A 19,310-nucleotide genomic window follows, 5' to 3' on the forward strand; every position below is an offset into this window, starting at 1 on the left:
AGTTTGTAACTGGATTGCCTTAGCTCTAAATTGGCTACCTGGGCTGGGCAAAGTACAAGCTGAGCTGCTCCTGGGCAGGAAATTCCTTTGACTGAAGACAAAAGGCAAGCTCTTGGAGAGATAAGATCCTGGAGCATCAAGACTCCTAGAAAGCCTCCTTGGTCTTTTGACAAAAAGCCATTCTTAGATAACTCTCAGAGCATAAGGACCCATGGACAATTTCCTAACATTATCAACACAGGTTTTGCTTAATGCATAACTATGTGACTTCTTCTTAATTTACTCTTTTCCTAAAATGATCACTAACTACTCTCTGCTAGTCTTATTTAACCTCTTCCTAAAACAAACACTAGCGACTCTCTGCTAACCTTAAGTTAGCCATTATCTTCTCTTTAGACTATCACTGAGGACTCTGCTAACACAATTTATTCCTTCCCTAGGACTCCTAAATCCTTTGCTAACAGCTCATCCTTTCCCAGACCCTGATCCTTTAAAGTCATAGTTAAATATCCGTATACATGAAAGCTATCACAAAGCTGTACAGTAAGGTGTGCCATAAAGTAGCAGGAAGAAGATGCATTGTTCCCCTCTTCCTTTAAAACTTTTTTGCTGATTTCTTATTAACTTACCTGATGCATTATTGTAACTAAATCTTGCTAAACAGTATAAATAAAGACCTGCAAAAAGATGAGCAGGAAGACTTACACCCAACTCCAACTCCCGTGTCTTCCTCACTCCCCTTCCCCCTTTTTCTCCTTCTCCCCTTTTTAGGAATCTCCGCTCGCCAACGACTTCCCACCTTAGGGTCCTGCCTGTCTTGCCTCCAGACACCTCAATAGTTGGAGCTGGTCTCCAACAGGACCCCAAATTCATACCACCATCATCTCATGCCAATAAAACCACCCTGTCTCTGCCAGCTAGGTACACGCTCACTAGTGAAGCAATACCTGCCATTCACACTCGATGTGTCATTTTCTAGAACCTTTTGGCACACAGAACAAACACTTAATGCTCTCCTGGCACACTCCTGGCTGGTTAATCACAGAAGCAGTTCCAGCTGAGAGAGCAAACCTTGCACCACAGTCCTGCCCCCCAAGTCCAAGCTGGAATCGGCCCGATCAGATAAAAGCATAAGCTTTACCTTACATTCTTCATCCAGCAGGTCCAAGATGCCCAGCTTAGCTTCGATGAGGTCGATGCAAGGTTGGTTATCATAAAAATCAATCAAGGTCCAGGGGATCTGCTCCTTCATGTACTCTTCTTGCTCCAGTTTGAATACGTGCTAGGGAAGGCGTGGAGGTCAAGGTGAATGAACTGCAAGTATATCTCAGCCCTCATCTCCCCTGAGACCCAGCCACATGAGTTCTACGTCCTGGAGGAGGGTGTACCTCCAGAAAAGGGCTGGCCACTAAGTCACAGCCACCAGGCTGTGTTCTCACCAGAACAGGGAAGTTCAGTCGGGTGATTTGCCTCCCACCCGGCCCCTCTCGTTGGAAATTCCAGTCATCACGTGTGCTGTCATTTCCCAACAATTCCAAGAGGCCTGTGTCTGGCTGGCAGTAGTTCTAGTTGCCCCAGAAACCCAAGTTCAGGACCGGGGGAAGGAGGGGCTTGTTCACCCTCTCTCTCCTGCAGCCCCACGCTGACCTCCTCCTGAGCAGTGTGAGTACCTCCTACAGCTGGGGTGCCCAGGAAACTCAGGGAAGGTCAGAACAGAGCAGAGGCCCCTCGCTCCACAGGGAAGGGGAGTCCCCGGGGCCTGTGCTCACAGGAAGAGCACGGTCGCCCACCCCACATGCCCTACGAGCCCAAGCTACCGAGTTGAACTGCTGCTGGAGCTTCTCGTTCGCATAGTTGATACAGAACTGCTCAAAGCTGTTGACCTCAAATGTCTCAAACCTGCAGGTTGGAAGAGGAGGGGACAACATCAGAGGGAACCCCGGCGACTTTGTCAAGCTCCAGCACCCTCTGCTCCACCCAGCCCCACCCAGCACAGATGGCCCATTTCTGCTGTGTCCAACCAGACCACCACGCAGGTGTCAGCATGCAGGAGAACCGTGATACACTGGGAGGCAGGAGTGGTGAGCTGTTTCATAATTTAAAAAGTACTGACTGGTGGTGCTGGCACATGGGTGACTCGGTGATGGGAAACCCACGGGGATTACAATTGAGATGGAAAAAGAAACCAAACGTACAAAATGATGTAAAAATAAACTATTATATATATATTTTAAAGATTTATTTATTCATACAGAACTGGGGTACAGGTCAGAGATGCCGAGGGTGAGAGGATTCACCAGGAACAGAGTAGGGAGCAGAACAGGCAGATGGACGAAGTACACTGCTGAGGGGAGCAGCAGGTGGGCCAGGAGAGGTCTGCCGCGCCATGTGGTCACCTCCGGGGCAGGCGGGGATCGAACTCACGCGGAAGTGGCTTTAGCTTCTCAGTGCTGTGCTTTAACCCGCTGCACCACCAGGGAGGGCCCTAAACTATTATATTTATTTAAAAAAATAAAAAATAAAAAGTACTGACTGGAGGGAAATTTAGAAAAAGCAGATGTGCAAAAGACCCATATTGACCAGCAGTTCCACTGTGTTAGGTTTCGTACAGGTTTTGTGTGTTTGAGCCAGACAGCACGGTATGTGAACTCAGACCTGTATTTCCATCACTTCGCTTTCCACTGCAAACACAAAAACATCCATTCAGTGTCCGCCCCACCCACCCCTGAAAGGACTGGCTGCAAGGTAGGACAGGTGCAACGTGTGTGGACAAGAAGGGCTGAAATCTAGCTGGTGTTCCTCCAGCTGGGGCTGTTCCACCCCAAGGGGCCACCAGAGCTTACACAGGATTTACCCAGTGGCCAGCTGCAGGGCACTGGCATTCCTTTTCCGGTTTATTCACGCTGGGGCTAATATTGTATCTACCTCTGCTCATGGTTCTTTCCTGAGGATGCTATTCTAGCAGGAGAATCACCATGTCAGAGTAGGGTTTCTTAAAAAAAAGCAAATAAAAAGATAGATCCAAAATGTCACCAGTCCACCCAGGCCCCAGCCTCCTGACACCTCATTCTGTCTTACTCTCCTAACACTAGCTAAGGTGTTGGTTTTGTTTTTTTTTAATTTGCATTTATTGAGTTAGAGTTTAAACACAGTATGCACCAAATTCCAAGGTGTATGTACCAAACTGCAAGTGTTATCCACCATCATAATCCTGAAACAAAAGCTTTTCATCACTCAAAAATTTTCTTTTGCTTCATCAGTTCCGTTCCTCTCCCTACTCAATGGGAGTACTAACGTCTAACGGAACTTTGGTCCACAGTGTGGGTTAAGTTGGCAAAAAGTTACTTAGCACATGAAAAAGGTTTCTGTTTAAATTTTAACTTCCGTGATCCTTGATCAAGTTCAGGTTTTTCTGTACTTCGTGAACTATCAGTCTGTGACTGTTAGTGAATACCTGTTGGGTCTTAACTTTAAAGATGGCCTTACTGGAGCTCTTCATACTGTAGAGGATCAACAGCATCACTCACTGCTCAGCTGCTGCTGAGGGGCTGGGAGAAGACAAGGGTAGACCGGGATGTGCCACTGCCAGGCCAGGCAGCGTCCTGCCCAGGGGTCTGGGATGCCCGACTAAGGGATCTGGACTTTAACAGGGTTGATGGGAAGAATGTGAAGAATTTAAGAAATTTCAATTAAGAAATGACGTCAGGCTTGCATTTTGGAAAGCGGCAGGAAGGTGCAGGAAAAGTGTGATTTGGGGAAAGGTGTTGAGGATGCAAAAGGTAGGAAGTGGAGAAGAGGAGCCTTATTACTAGAGCAATAACCCAGGTCACGCCAAAGAGGGTAGGATTTAGACTAGCAGTTTAGAGGTTCTCCAGACCTTCAAGAAGATGGGAAACAGAAGGCATCTACTTGTGCAGCTGAATGGGCCCGGTTGCTGACCCAGCCGGAAAATCCTAACACTTAACAGCCTCAGCCACATGTGCACTGAGCAACGTCCTCAGGAGAAGCAGGGAGAAGGGCAGAAACCTGGGAGAAGAGGTGCTTTCTGGTTAGTCACACAGCAGGCTGCTAGCCGTGTGTACACTGACCTCACTCATGCATGCCTGCCAACACCACGAGTTAGGTCTGTTGTAAATCACATCCTACTCCTGAAGAAACTAGGGAGAGTTTCGATAATCTGCACAGAGCCAGAGAGTCAGGAGGAAGTAGAGCCAGTGTTTGAACCCAGAGACTGATTTCTGGGTTCAAAGACTGATATGAAAACAAGCTAGGGCCCTCCCTGGTGGCGCAGCGGGTTAAAGCACAGCACAAAGAAGCTAAAGCCACTTCAGCATGAGTTCGATCCCCGCCTGCCCCGGAGGTGACCACATGGCGTGGCAGACCTCTCCTGACCCGCCCGCTGCTCCCCTCAGCACTGTGCTTTGTCAGTCGGCCTGTTCTACTCCCCACTCTGTCTCTGGTGAATCCTCTCACCACCCCTGCACCTCTGGCCTGTACCCCAGTTCAATATGCAGAAATAAATCTTTAAAAAAAAAAAAAAAAAGCTGGCTTAAAGGGTGATATTGGAGCAGGCCGACTTCTCAGCAAGAGCGACCCGAGCACGGGGAGAGGAAGAGGACACACCAGCGAGGGTCCTGGGCTGGGCACGGCTTCAGGCTTCTGCATAACCTTCACATCCTCATTCTTCAGTATATTTCACTCATATATAAAATGCCAGTTGTCCCAAGCTGATTGTACTTTCTAACGATTACCCCCAAACAGACATATTGGAGCTGGAGGGGAAGGGGCAGAGACACAGCACCAGCTACAGAAGGACCAGCAAAGATAAATGTAGCAGCCACCCAAAGGGGCCAGGTCAGTGCTCCAAACTGTCAGGCTTCTCCTCCCCTGCATCCGCCCTCACCCCGAGATCTCTGAGTGAGAAGTGGGACATCGTTCTGCGATCAAAGGAGTCAACTGCTCAGAGAAACCACATGAAAGAGTACCCTTTGGTCTTGCCTACATAGGAGAAATAATGCTGGGTCAATAAAACAAGATCAAAGACACAAAGTCCAGGCTGGAACTGCACCGGGGACCGAGCAGGAGGGAGGTGCTGTGTCTGCCATTGTTACCCTGGCCGGCAGGCCCCCAGCCCAAATGATGGTTCCGTAGACCCAGTTATGTCACTCAGAACCGCATTTCGCCCCCCAACCCACTGCATCCTGAGAGAGGTTGCTGATGACAGCCAAGCCCTGGAGGAAATTTAATTAACAAAACCTAGACGGAAGATAAAAGTCACCGCAGCAACTGGGCAGGTAATAGCAATCGGCTGTGCTTGCAGAACTTGTACCGAGCTCCACAGATAAAGGATTTAAATATCTTCCACTTGTCATTTTTTGAGGGTTTACATTGGTAGCACTCCACAAAGAACATTCTCATTAATTTGAGATGGCCTGAAATTAGCTCATAATTTTCTATTTCTAAGATATTATCTGGTAACAATTCCTCTGCCATCTAGTGTAATTACCGTAATGCCTGAGGGTCAGAGATGAATGAGGGGTTTGAGGAGCTTGGAAAACATCCAAGACGACTGACCTCGGAAAACCACAGTCAGGGAGATGGGGCAACCTCTCCTGGATGGCGGAATAATGCTTGTAGTAATTTTTCCTATCACCCGAGATAACTTTTTAAAGTAAATACAATGGGTCAGTTTATAGTTTACAATGTTAAAATGTCAAAGAACTAGACAACGGTGATGGCACATGGATGATTTGGTGATGGGAAGCCCACGGGGATTATAACTGAGATGGAAAAAGGCACCACATGATGTAAAAATAACTATTACATCATTTTTAAAAAGTCACAAATAAATTTATATCCCAGAGGGAACTGGATTTCTCCCGTAAAATCAATGCTGAGGATCTTTAGGCCAGGATCCTTGGGAGGTGGGTCACACACGGAGTAAGATGAGAGCCTGAGGTTCGAGACTGGGACTCCTGTGGGGATGGACAGCCTCTACAGCTAGCCTCCGTTTTCAAAATGCAGTAGAAAAGCATGTAATTTCATTCTCATTCTACTGCAAATTCAGGGTATGATAAGGGTCACAAATGTCTCTACAAATAAAGTTATGCTGTCGGAAAGTGAAACTGCAGTAAAAAGTCAACCAGCCTCTGAGTTAATTAGTAACCTGCACAAGCCACTTGTTCTCCAGCAGAGGCGATGAGGTGCTCTGAAGCTTGGGAAGCAGCACAGGTCAGAGGAGCCGGCATCTCTTGAGCTGTGCCTCCTCTTCCCTTCTCTGTACCAGTCAGCTGAGGATGGACACATCGGACCTCGGGTGGCTACGGAGGTGGCTTCAGGGAACTCGGACTAGAAGTCAAGCAAGACCCTAAGGCCATTTTCATCCCTCCCTAAGTTGGGAGGGGTTGGTCAGTGGGCAGAGTCTCAGTCTCGCACCATGAGATGCTCTGCAGCTCTGTTGTGAAGACGGAGCACAACTGAACACTACACTTCAAACTAGTAAGGGTGATAAATTCCACATGTTTTCCAATCACAATTAAGTTATTTAAAAACACATCAGCAGAAAGCACTGACTAGAGCAGGGTGCTCAAGTTGTAAAGTACCACAGAAAACAACGTGAGAGCTGAGACGGATATAAACAAACTACCGGCAACTCCATTTCTTGCCTTCTGGGGTCTAGATGTCTCTTTCCTCCCCCACCCTCTCCCTGCTGTTTCTCAGCATTGGAAGGGCTCTGTACACTGCCGGGTCCCCGCAGCCAACTGTCCTCATCAAGAATAGGCTGGCCCTAGTTAAACTCCTGCACCACCTTGGCACCTAGAAGGTTGATCTTGAAAACAAATAAATGTGTACTTTCCCCAAATTGCAGCCATTTATTTCCTGCTGCCTTGAGGAGGGTAGAGAAGTAAAGGATTAAGACAGTAATTAATCAAGCCTGGAGACGCAAATACTGGTTACTGCAACGTGAGAGGGAACTCTGGCCAAAAGCTGCCTGGCTCTCTACTATTAATTTCCATCCCAGCCTGGTAAAGGCCACAGGCAGCTTCCTAGGCCCTGAATTAGGGAAAAGAACGTGGCTAAGTTTGGCTAAATGGCTCCGGGTGGTGCTTGCTTTTTTGGAGGAGGGGGACTGGGTGTGAGAGGCAGGGGAGCGTCTCTACCAGGACAATGGGCATCTGGAAAGGTTCAGGAGCCCGCGGGAAGGGAGCAAAGGTGCTCTCCACTTGTAGTGGATGAGCTGTGGGCTATGCTGTCTTAGTAGCAGTTTCCAGCCTTTTCTGCTCTGTGAACTGGAACAGCAGGTGGGGACGTGTGTGATCTGGCGCTGGCTCCTGCACTTTCAGAGACAGAAGCCCATGTCTGTTCTTGCTCTCCCTGCTACAGTACAGGTTCCCCTGTAACATTTTAAACTTCTGTAGTCAATCTGGAGTGGCCCACCTACAAACAGAACTCTTCGGTCTGTCTCCAGAAGGAGCCTGACTGATGGGCCAATGATGCCCTGAGAGGCACATCTAGGGGCGTTTGTCCCTGCTGAACAAGCGGGTGTCTACGTGTGTGGTGGGAAGTTGCGATTCCACTCTGACTCAGTCGCTTTGCACATTTCTAACCTAATTCAGACAACTCCTGTTCCCTCCCTCTTAAAGAAGGGGGCTTCATGTTGAACACCCCATCTTGCCTGCTGTCTGCAGCTTCCACATGCCCCTCCTGCTTATAATTGATAAGGAAGTAGAGCCCTCCCTGGTGGCACAACAGGTTAAGCACAGCACTATGAAGCTAGCGCAGCTGCCAGACACAAGTTTGATTCCTGGCCAGGGAGGTGATCCACACAGCACAGCAGACCTCTCCTGTCTCACCCACCGCTCCCCTCAGCAGTGTGCTTCGTTGATCTGCCTGTTCTGTTCTCCACTATCTCTGGTGAGTCCTCTCACCCCATGCACCTCTGGCCTGCACCCCAGTTCTGTATGCATAAATAAATAAATCTTAAAAAAAATTTGATAAGGAAGGATAATAAATTGAAACGTCAGTTCGTCCCAAGGGTATCTGTTACTGTATCGCATGCTAGGGCTGAGAAAGAGTGAGATCATGGAGATGCCCACTTGCTCTCTACTGTTTGATGGGCAGGCGGCTGGCAAGAAAACAATAAACAAACAAACGCTTGAGTTTTCTGACGCCTTGGAGAATGAAATGTTCTTTCGAGGGAATCACTTCCCATAGTTATGCTGGAAATAAAACTTCAAGACAGGGGGCCCTCCCTGGTGGCGCAGCGGGTTAAAGCACAGCACTGAGAATCTAAAGCCGCTTCCTCATGAGTTCGATTCCCGCCTGTCCCGGAGGTTTCCACATGCCGTGCCTGACCTCCCCGGACCCGCCCGCTGCTCCCCTCTGCAGTGTACTTCGTCGATCTGCCTGTTCTGTTTCCCACTTTGTGTCTGGTGAAACCTCTCACCGCCCCTGAACCTCTGGCCTGTACCCCGTTCTGTATGCACAAATAAATAAATCTTTAAAACTTCAAGACAGGAATGAGTTTGAAATGGGAAGGAGGTGGAGAGAGAAGTCAGAAGATGGAGCTTCCGGTGTGATACCCACTTTCAGGTTACTGAGCAGTGATCGCATTAAAGAGAAGAATTCGGGGGGCTTCCACAAGGTATCTGACGTCTCAGGGAAACCCCGTGGCTGGGCAAGCCAGTGACCAAAACAGCTCACGTGAGTCCTGCCGGGTTTCTGATGATGCTTAGTCATTTTCTCCCAGATTAAGAAAAATCTGACCTGACAGGTCAGAACATCACCTGCACAATCAAATCACTTGCTTGCCCATGGTCAGAGTTGGGGTTTTAATCTGCGATGCGTTCACTACATTCTCTCTGACCAGAAGCGAGAGCTAGGGCCAGTTTATACAATTTCTCTGCAACCCAGACATGCTGGGAAGTGCACTACGTGTGCTCAGAGACAGTCCGGGAGAGCTTCTCGAAGACAACATGCCCCACCAGCCAGCCAGCTTGCTAGCGCTGAGCCTGCCGGAGCCCCACCAGGCCCCTGCCCACGCGTGTGAACTTGGCGTGGCAGGAGAATATGGGGAACAGCCACCGCGGCGTTCATTTCTCTCCAGGAGGACAGCAAATCACTGTTTAAACATGACTACTTCTGAGAACGAAAAAATTAGCTTCTGAGAAAGAAAAAAAGGGATCTTTCTGAAAGAGCAGAGCTTGCCTGGAAGGAAACACAAAGGGTCGGGAATTGCTGACCAAATCCCCACATGGCCCCACACCCTGCATCTCTGTGGTCCTGTCAGATGTCCTCAGAGGCACTCGTGGCTACACGGAGGTAAGGGGCTCAGCTCAGGAGGTGGCAACAGAAATGGGAGACAGGGATACCTTTCCAGGACAGACTTTCCCCACACCCTCCTTCTCCTTTGGGGCAGGAGAAAATAAACCCCAATGTAAAAATGTGATGCGAAATAAAAGCACAAGCCAGTGGACATCTCCTGACTCAGTGGCACTAGGAGCCCAGCTCAGAGAGCTCCCTCTCCCCAGCTATAAGCAAAACCATTTACTGGGGATCCCTGGGAAGGGGAGAGCCTCTTTTAGTTCAAGGCCCAGCTGGGCCAGTGTATAACCGAAACAGAACTGTTATTTCTGCGCTCAGTTCAGACTGTAAACAACAGGGCTGCAGGCTAATCTCTAAGTCAAAACTTCCCTAAAAGAGCCTTGCCTAGGTAGCTAAAGAAAATTGGGTCAAATGCTGGAAACCTGAAGTTCCTAGGGTTCTCGCCTCGGAAGGTAACACTAAAGCTGGAAACCCCAACTACCTGAAAATATTTACAGCAGAGGGAGGAATAACGGAATTGGTCACGGGCAGCTGGGCGGTGGGTTCTGAGAGCAGAGACTCTTCTACCATCTGCTCTAAGAGCAAGCAGGAAGCAGGCTCTCCAGGAACCGCCCGTCCCTGCTTGCTGGGCTGCAAGCGCAGGAAAAGAAGCCTTCTTCCCTTTCCACTCTGGGATGATGGGCCTGGCTTGGTCCTCACCGCCCATGAGACTTCCTTCTGACCTGGCTTTTTTTTTTTTTTTTTTAAGATTGATTTATTTATGCATACAGAACTGGGGTACAGGCCAGAGGTGCAGGGGTGGTGAGAGGAGTCACCAGAGACAGATTGGGGGAGCAGAACAGGCCAACTGACAAGTACACTGCTGAGGGGAGCAGCAGGCGGGTCAGGAGGGGGCTGCCACGCCATGTGGGTCACCTCCGGGGTGGGATCAAACTCGCACTGAAGTGGCTGCGGCCAGCTTGCAGGGCTGCGTCCCACAATGCTGCGCCATCAGGGAGGGCCCCCCAGTTTCTGTTCTAAGTCGGAAGTCATGACTTCCATGACACCAAGATCCAGGGTAGATTTAGTCTATGATTCGCTTAGAGAGGATGGAACACTGGTTAGGAAGACGTACCCAGTCAAGGGTCTGGAGGGAACTTCAGAGCCACTGCAGTCACAGTGTGGGCCTGTGACCTGCAGCTGTGACGGCGCCAAGGCAAAAGCCCTGTCTGGAGCCTACACAAGTTGTAGGAAGCCCAAACTTCCCGCAGGGCCCCGGTGCTTCTCCCTGCAAAGTGTGCTGTTGCAACCCTGTCCTGTCCTTCGGTTAGCACTCTTACAGGAAGAGCAACCTCAAGAATGACCACACAACTCAGGTCCTCATGGCACTGGGCAAAGTCAAGGTACAGAAACAATCACCTTGACTGGCGACACAGCGCATGACCTCTAGACACTGACATACAAAGCCTAGACTTGAGTGTACAGTAACTTCCAGTCCAATGTCAGGCAAAACATGCTCTCCAGACTTCGACTTCACCGTTGTGTTAAGGGCTACCCACAGAGTTTTCTCAATGGGGCGAGCAGCTGGCACTCTGACAGGACCCATTCCTTCTCAGGACACCCAGCATCCCTGTACACCCAGTCGTGACCCCAGACACCGTGACAGCCACACCTCACACTCCCCGGGCTGGGAACCCCCAGGAAGCTCTCCAGGGTGCTTGCTGGCCCCAAAGTACCAGGGGGAGACTCTAGGCCCAGCTGTGGAGTAAAGCGGGGACCCGGCACAGCCTACCCGTAGATGTCCAGGACCCCGATGAAGGAGTGTTGCTTGAGGGAGGTGTGCAGGGCCTTGTTGACGTGCTCCACGATCCAGCTGAACAGCTGGGCGTAGATGTGCTTGGCCAGGGCGTTGCGTGCGTTCACCACCTGCTGCAGGGACATGGTCTTGACGTAGGTCTCCGAGGTGGTGACCAGTTTGCGATGGCACAGCCAGTGCTCCATCTGGCTGTGCTCCACCCCCAGCAGTCGGCAGAAGTTGTTCAGGTGCTCGTCCTCGGGCTGCAAGGACACGGGGAGAGGTGTTCAGAGGGTCTCCGGCACGCCCTTCTCCGCTCCTGCCTTGCGGGGAACAAGCTCAACTCCAAGCCTCCCCATGGCTTCTGAACCCCACTTTACCGCCGGCTGCCACAAAGGGGCCTCATGCATGCTCACCCTGCAAGTGGACATGCTGTGGGCCCACAGAGCTCACGCTCAGTCTCGCGCCTGCTTGTAGCCTCACCATCAGGCTTTAAAAGAAAAACTCTCCCCACTTTCCCCGTCTCCTCCTCTGCAGCCCCTCCGCTGGAGGCGAGGATGAGGACATTCTGGGTGATGGATGTGAAGTAAGAACAGGTAGCTTAGGTACAGATGACCTACTGGGAGCTAAGGACTGGAAGGTCGGAAATCACACTGCAGGCCCAGCTTCAGAAAAACGGAAATCCTCCAGCTTGAGAACCTTCTCGTCCAGGTAAGAAGCCAGAGAAGCCAACAACTCACCACGGTCATTGGGGACCTCCTTCTGCCCAGCAGTGCTTGCTGGCACCAAAGTACCAGCACCCACCTCTATCCTCCTCATCTGAAAGGACTGATTGTGCTTCCAGGCTTCTGAGCCTCTGATAACCAGATCTTCCAAAGATCTGTCTAATGTCCCCCAAATGCCCAAGTCTCTTGGAGAATCCTTGCTGTCCATCAGGACACCCCCAGAAAATCTACTCTCCCTCAGAGGTTCCCCTTCCCTGTTCTTCACTCCTTCATCTAAATCCACCAGGAAAGCGGACACCCCACCCTGAAACCGCTGGAAAGCTCGATAGAGGAAAGGGAGCCTTAGAACATGACATCTCCTCATGGCCCTAAATTGCTCGTGGGACTCAGTTGCTGATGTGGCTGCCTCGTAGGATTTAAGTGAGGGCTTGTCCAAGGAAAATTAACACAGCTAACCACACCATTTCCCCCTTAAAGCCACATCCCTAGGCCACTTTTTTCCTTCTGCAGATATTTAAAACCCATCTACCCAAAACAAACACGACTATGAGATAATGTCTAGAATAGGGAAAAAAAACTTCTGAGTGACACTGAAGGGCTGTGTTCTTCCAAAGCCTGGTTCCCGGAGCAGCGGACAGAGCGAACGGGCCTGACTCCCTGGAGGGAGAGGGCAACACCATCCAAGCTCCTACCCCAGCCCGGCGGGTGAGGGGGACTGCTTGAGGCTGGGCTGGGTGGCTGGGGTGGCAGAGTCCCTGTCTTCATTCACTCAGCGGTTGGGGTCACTAGTAGGGTGGCTTTCCTTGGCCCACGGGCTTTTACTCTGCAGCCGCCCCATCCCCACCCCAAAGTGTCTGGGGACACCATGGCAAGCAGCCGGTGCAGAGGGGGCCAGTAGCCAACCTGCTAATTCCGCTTGTCTTCAAGAAATTCCTAATCGTCGGGCACAGCCCTGCTGGATTCTGTGACGCGTAAATGGCGTGCCAGCTGGGACAGGACAGTCCCAAGCCTGCCCGGAGCTCCCCCTCCGCCCTCAGAGGCCCAGTGGAGCAAGGGCCACAGGCTCGGAGCTGTCTGAGGCACCGGGGGTCAGGTTCCCATCCTCTGCGCTGGGCGTGGCTCATGCTGTCTGTGATTAAAGGTGCTAACTGAAACTGATTTAACAAGGTGCAATTACACTTATGCTTAATTAAATGATGCTAAGTTCATTAAAAATAGCCAGCGTCACAGATAACAGATTAGTTTTGTGGGCCCATATTGCTAAATTCAAGAAACAAATTGCCTCTGGTATCCAAGCGCTTGCATGCTGTGCTTCTCCAAGGTAACTCTGGCAAGCACGGAGCACATTTTCATGCTTTAATTAAAAATAAAAACTACAGAGCAGAAAGCACAAAGCTGGGGATGGACAGCCTTTTCCCCGGGGCCCAGCTTGTGCCCAAGGAATAAACCTCAGAGGGTCTCTAATCACCTTGTTCAGCAGAGGGTCTTGAGCATCTACAGTGGGCTGCCACTGTGCTAGGTACCCCCCGGCGCCCAAGGCCGTAGAGGGCAGCCCAGCTCCAGGGGCAGGGCCCTGTTGAAGAGGCGAGACTGGACAGCATCAGGGCAGCTAGTGGACAGTCCACACACGGGTTGGCTGCTGGCTCCTTCTGACCTAGGACAACGTGTCCTCCAACTTCCTCCTTGTCCACTGGACCCACGAGGCTGCTGAGGATGGAGCCTTGCAGGGCCCAGGGGACTCCTTAACCCAAGACCCTTCTCGTAAGGAAAATGCACAGGGAGTGACATGCTCGGCAGATGCCAGATCTTTTCCCTAAGGGCAGGGCCAGTTTTAAAATCTGATAACCTCTGACCACTAAAAGTGATAGGTCAATAAATGTTTGCTCAATTAAAAACAAACAAGCCAGGTTGCGAGTGGCAAGGACGCATGGCCATTTCCACACTCGGGCATGCTGGCTCTGTCTTTCCCCAGTGTCTGCTAACTTCAATTCTAAGTTCCTCAGGGTGAGGCTCACACTTTGAACCTTCCTGGGACTCGGTCACTCATGAGGACAAAAGGGGCCTCTGGTGAGCAAATGCAGATTCACTCAAGGCCGGAGAGACACTTCCAGCCAGCCAGCCAGCCAGCGGGCACTGTTGTCCCCGCCACAGAGCTCACACGGTCACTGCCCCCAGCTCACCGTGTCGACCTGCCAGACATCTGCTATGTTGGGCACCAGGAAAATGGCTCATTCATTGATGGGCATTTACGGAGCCCTTGGGTGTCAGCAACACTTTCACATGGTGTCTCATGTAACTTTTTTTTTTTTAAAGATTTATTTATTTGAGCATATAGAACTGGGGTACAGGCCGGAGGCTCAGGGGCGGTGAGTGGGGAGCAGAACAGGCAGATCGATGAAGTACACTGCTGAGGGGAGCAGCAGGCGGGTCAGGAGGGGTCTGCCACGCCATGTGGTCACCTCCGGGGCAGGCAGAGATCGAACTCATGCAGAAGTGGCTTTAGATTCTCAGTGCTGTGCTTCAATCCGCTGCGCCACCAGGGAGGGCCTAGAAGGCTTTTTTTTTTAAGATTTATTTATTTGTGCATACAGAACTGGGGTACAGGCCAGAGGCTCAGGGGCTGCAAGAGGCTTCACCAGAGACAGAGTGGGGAGCTGGACAGGCAGATCGACTAAGTACACTGCTGAGGGGAGCAGCGGGCAGGTCAGGAGAGGTCTGCCACACCATGTGGTCACCTCCGGGGCAGGCAGAGATCGAACTCATGCAGAAGTGGCTTTAGATTCTCAGTGCTGTGCTTCAATCCGCTGCGCCACCAGGGAGGGCCTCGTGTAACTTTTGATCTTGTGTTGTCAAAATCTCTGTGTCCCGACTGTCTGCCCAATCAGATTGTCAGCTCTTTGGGGACAGTCATCACACAGGGTGACTATACTATGCCTCTCATGTCCTTGCCTCAGGGACCTCACGCAGGGGCTCAGAAGGAATTCGTGAGCTCACAGTACCTCATAGGAATTGTGTGGGCCTCAGGGTACTTGTAAAACCAACCTGTCCAAAAGAATGCACTGAGTGGGCACTCAATTGAATGATAGAAACTTGATGGCAGCTGGTGTGTTCTTTCAAAAAAATTATCAGCATTGGAACAGGCTCCACTGCTGTTAAGAATAAATAACCTAGGAGTACCCTCTAAGGGTAAAGATGCAGTTCAGCTGTACAAACCCGTAGGAGTAAATTGTGTACGTTTTATCTCGGGGGCTGGTGTGCTACTTACTGATATACTACAGGATTCACCATCACGCTCAGCCTGAATCTCCACATTTCCAAGGTGTAGGATAGAAGCAATTATCTTAAAAATGCTTATCTGATGGGACTCTTTCACTCCTGGGGAAAAAAGAACGAATGAATGGCACTCAATATCCATGCTACAGCAGAAAGGACATTTTACCCTCTTTTTCAGGACTTAAAAATCAGGTCTGGTTTTTCCTTTCTGAGCCAGTAACTCCTTAAATGATGCAGTCTCCTTACCTAGTAATTACCACTTATAGCAACAGCTCAGGAAGTGATGGGGGCCCCTGGAAAATATCCTCACTGTGATTGTCCTGATCAAACCAGATGGGTCATGCATGATTTTAACTTCTCTGGGAGCAAAGGAGAGGCAGCAATCACGTAGACTTGTTTCGGACTTCATTTCAACCGAGTATTTCATATGCATGTAATAAGAAAGGTCATTTCTCTGCTGTCATTTTGCTCCCGACATAATATCCTGCAAACAGCTGTGACACATATCCAAAGTGCCAGCCAGGGAAGGGGAGGAGAAACTCGTGACATACTGTTGTGGAACTGGCGGGCTGGCTCTGGCTAGGGGCGCCTGCTTGCCTACAGACAGGCTGCCCCCACCCCAACCTCGGGGCAGCGGATACTGTCAAAGCTGCCCCACACATATAGGCAGTATCGAGGTGGGGTTGTCAAAGCATCGCCATCTGAGGCTGAATTGCAAAAATATTTCAGACTTAAAAGCAGGTCACAGAATGTGAATAAAATATTAAGACCTGAAAAGACTAGAATAAACAGCAGTCAGCCTATAGTACAATGCCTCCCTTTACACACACACCTTCTTCCCCAGCTGCAGTAACTTGCTTTCAAGATAATACTTCACTCTGACTAAAAACAGAAAAGTCAGAGTGATAGCCACACAAATTAGAGAAAAGATGGGTCAGGCTAGACTTCTCTTCTTTACTCAGCAAAAGCTACAAAGTGGACATTCCAGCATGAATTAGACAAATCCAGTCAAAATCGTTACAGTGTCAGTGACCATACACACAGGCACACCTGCTCTTGCCTCATGGCTACACCGCCAGTGTCTGGCCGCAGCAGGTGCCAGAAGCACAAGCGACACCAATAGAATCAGCACCTGGCCCAGACGGCCAGGACTGCGATGTCCACGCCTGTGGGCATCACTGTGCTGGGTCTATTGAAGCCACTAGTCTAAAAGACAGCCAGGGGCCAAATAATGTCATGCAGTTGGGCAAGACTGAAGAGGAGGACAGGTGTACCCAGAGGCCAGTGCCCAGTGAGAGGTGGCCACGCGCTGGCAGTCAGAGCTCAGCGTGCTCGCAGGTAAGACCCACCTGATGTACTGGTGAGGACACGGTGCTGGGACACCAGAGGATGAGAGGGAAACGACTCATCCTGCCTGCCAAGTGACAGGTAGTGAGTGACTTACAATAATTAGGGTCCTTGCACCATCCGGACCAGAAAGCTCTTTGGTACTTCTGGGCTCTCTAAAGGAGCAGTGCATCACCATGGGAAGCCAAAACGAATCATCAAGCAATAAAGCTGAAGAAGTAAAATAGGAGTTGGGATCCATAGCCCAGAGCCTGTTTTTATAAATGAACTTTTATTAGCACATGCTCCTGCCCGTTCGTTTACATTTTTGTGTGGGAACTTTTCCACTCGAAAGACAAAGCTGAGTAGCTGCCACAGAAACTGTTTGGCCCACAAATTCCCAAATAATCGCTATCTTGTCCTTCAAGACAAAGTTTGCCAACTCCTAGAGGGAAGGGGGGCATGTTTATTAAAGGGTAAGGAAGAATATCCTAGTAAAATAATTTTATAAAAGCCATTTCCTTTGACAATGAAAGTACAAGGCTCCCTGGAGCCTGCAGGAGAACCTTCTTGCAGGGACTCACCTCTCTGCTGCCAGCAGCCTCCAGGGCCACATCCCCAGTCCGGGTTTCAGGGAGGCTTTCCAAGCTTTGCACATTCCGGCTGCAGGTGCCAGGAATTTACCACTTCAACTTCCCAGTTAAGAAAGCTCACCTTCCACTTTACCAGTTGGGGCACTTCTCCCCCCAAATTAGCATGGAAAAGAGTTCATCTTCTCCAGTTCAACTGCCCCTTGCACCCCCAAAGGACAGAGAGATCTTGTTTTAAGGACTCCACTGCTGGGCTGTATGTGAAAATCATGATAATAGCACAACACTCTGACAGCGACCAGACACTACAGCTTCTTCCAGCGCAGACCTCAGGACTCAGCGCTTGGGAGGTTTGGTGTCAAAGGCATGTTCTCGCTGCTAGGACACCCTGGCTCTCAAACCCGGACCAGGGCACCAAAGACAGGGCTTCTCTTGCTTCTCTTTGATGGCTTTAGGTAGTGAAAAGGATGCCTGGCAGTGGCTGAGACAGCAACTCTCAAGCCTTTATTTTTAAGAAAGGTCAACAAAGCTCCAGGTCTTAAGTTTTGGAGCATGAGGCCTGGGATGGAACAAGAGAGGAAGAAGGCACTGACCCAGAAGGAGTGGGGAACCTCATCAGCTGACGCGGTGAGCACGCCAAAGTGGGCCGAGGCCAGTGCTCTCCGCCCTGTGGATTCACCCCCTTGACCTTCCCCCTGGCCTCTTCCCTGGAAGCTCCTTACCGAGGAGTGTGAAGGCTTGTTGGGTCTTCTCAAAGTCCTCAGCATCATCCACACCCTCGATGGACGTGTCTCCCCCCTGCGACGTATAGAAGAAGTCCTCCGCACAAGCTGGGGTGCAGGGGAAGAAGACATCGGCATTAGAGAGGCCCCCCCTCAAAGCTCACGAGAAGCTCAAGGTCCACAAGAGTTTCGTCCGGACTAGCAAGCTATCCAAGACCACATTTTATCCCCACCCCTGGGGAGCCCCTTAAAAAACTGACCATGGTCAATGGGAGAAAAACGGAACCCAATAGAGAAAACAGTACCACCCCAGCAGAATGCAAAGCTGCACTTGTGTAAAACTGGCAGAAGGCACCCCAGGAACATGAAGGTAAGTCATGGGGAGCTCTGTTTGCACCAGACTTGTTCTTGAAAGGAACTGACTAAGTAACACACACCCACACTGGAACCGCAGACTTCACAACCTTCGATCATCTTGATCTGACAACCTCATTTGACAAGTTGAGGTCCAAGGTGACAGATTGTTCATTTGTTTTACAATGAGGGGGACCCCTATAAACTACTCAGAGACATGAACTAGTGCAGGTTGAAGTCCTCCCACAGTTATGCCTGTTTGACTCCTATTCCATCAGGCCTCTGGGAACAGCTGGTAAGGAGGAGCCCGGTTCTGCCCGAGAGCTCAGAGCCAGCCTTAGTAGAAGGCAGAAACTCGACAAGCACCAGGCGGAATCCACAGATCGGGGATGAGGGGCTGGGAAGGCAACGTTATCCATAATCAAAACCAACCTTGAGAACAGCTCTGAGCAGTATAATCCTGCCTTGTACTTGGTACTTCAAAGCTACAATGTTGGAGTTTTGCAAAGCTGCCCAAAGCTGGACACTACATTTCCACACTGGAGAGAAGAAAGCATCTAACAAAGCCCTTTTTGTTGTCAACAGTCAGCACTCTACTGCCTGGTGGTCCAGATCAGACAGGCTGACCAGTGAGCAAACTCAGGCCCCACTGGGTAACTTCCCTGGGCAGAGCTCATCCCTGCAGAGACGAGCACACCGAAATGACCGCCTTACCACCTGCCCCAAGGTTTGCGGCCACCTGGGCCCTTCACTGCCAGGCCCTCAGGACAGAACCCAACAGGCAGCAGGTCCCTCAACTGCTTACCCTTTCTGGCCTCAGTCCTTTTGGTCCCTGACCTGTATACCCTAGAACCAACATTTCAGGTCACCTGGTTGGGGCCTCTCTCAGAATTCCCAAGGGGAATCCCCTATTAACTGGCTTATCGGGCAGACGCTGGACTAGACAGTGGATAGGCCACAGAGAGGACATGAACCCAGGGACCATCCAGGCCACGGCCAGGCGCTTGCTCTTCACCTGGGGGGACCATGTCCGACCTGTGGCTGGCGAGAGGTTGTATATATAGCTGTAACAATACGTGTATGGAAATGAAACGGAAGACAAGCATTGATTCCTGGTTGCCCAGCGAGGGAAGGGGATGTGAAGAGGGTGTGGGTCTGTTGCCTCTCTCTGTGCCTTCATTTATTCCTACTGTAGCAAGTCATTCATGGGGCTATTTTTTTT

The 19,310-nt window shown here is 50.5% G+C and overlaps 1 protein-coding gene across 1 annotated transcript in view; it reads right to left on the reverse strand.

Annotated features, from left to right (window-relative positions):
- MYO5B (myosin VB) overlaps positions 1-19,310 on the reverse strand; it is a 132,691-nt gene that overhangs the window by 79,325 nt on the left and 34,056 nt on the right. The window contains exons 5-9 of the mRNA XM_012725752.1: positions 17,735-17,842; positions 15,089-15,198; positions 11,096-11,361; positions 1,818-1,899; positions 1,142-1,282 (exon numbers count right to left, since the gene is read on the reverse strand). Of these exons, the coding sequence (XP_012581206.1) occupies positions 1,142-1,282; positions 1,818-1,899; positions 11,096-11,361; positions 15,089-15,198; positions 17,735-17,842 (707 nt within the window). The remainder of the gene's footprint in view (positions 1-1,141; positions 1,283-1,817; positions 1,900-11,095; positions 11,362-15,088; positions 15,199-17,734; positions 17,843-19,310) is intronic.

This window comes from Condylura cristata, unplaced genomic scaffold (genome assembly GCF_000260355.1).
Source record: "Condylura cristata isolate star-nosed mole 26May11 unplaced genomic scaffold, ConCri1.0 scaffold00016, whole genome shotgun sequence".
In the NCBI taxonomy this organism is placed as follows: Eukaryota; Metazoa; Chordata; class Mammalia; order Eulipotyphla; family Talpidae; genus Condylura; species Condylura cristata.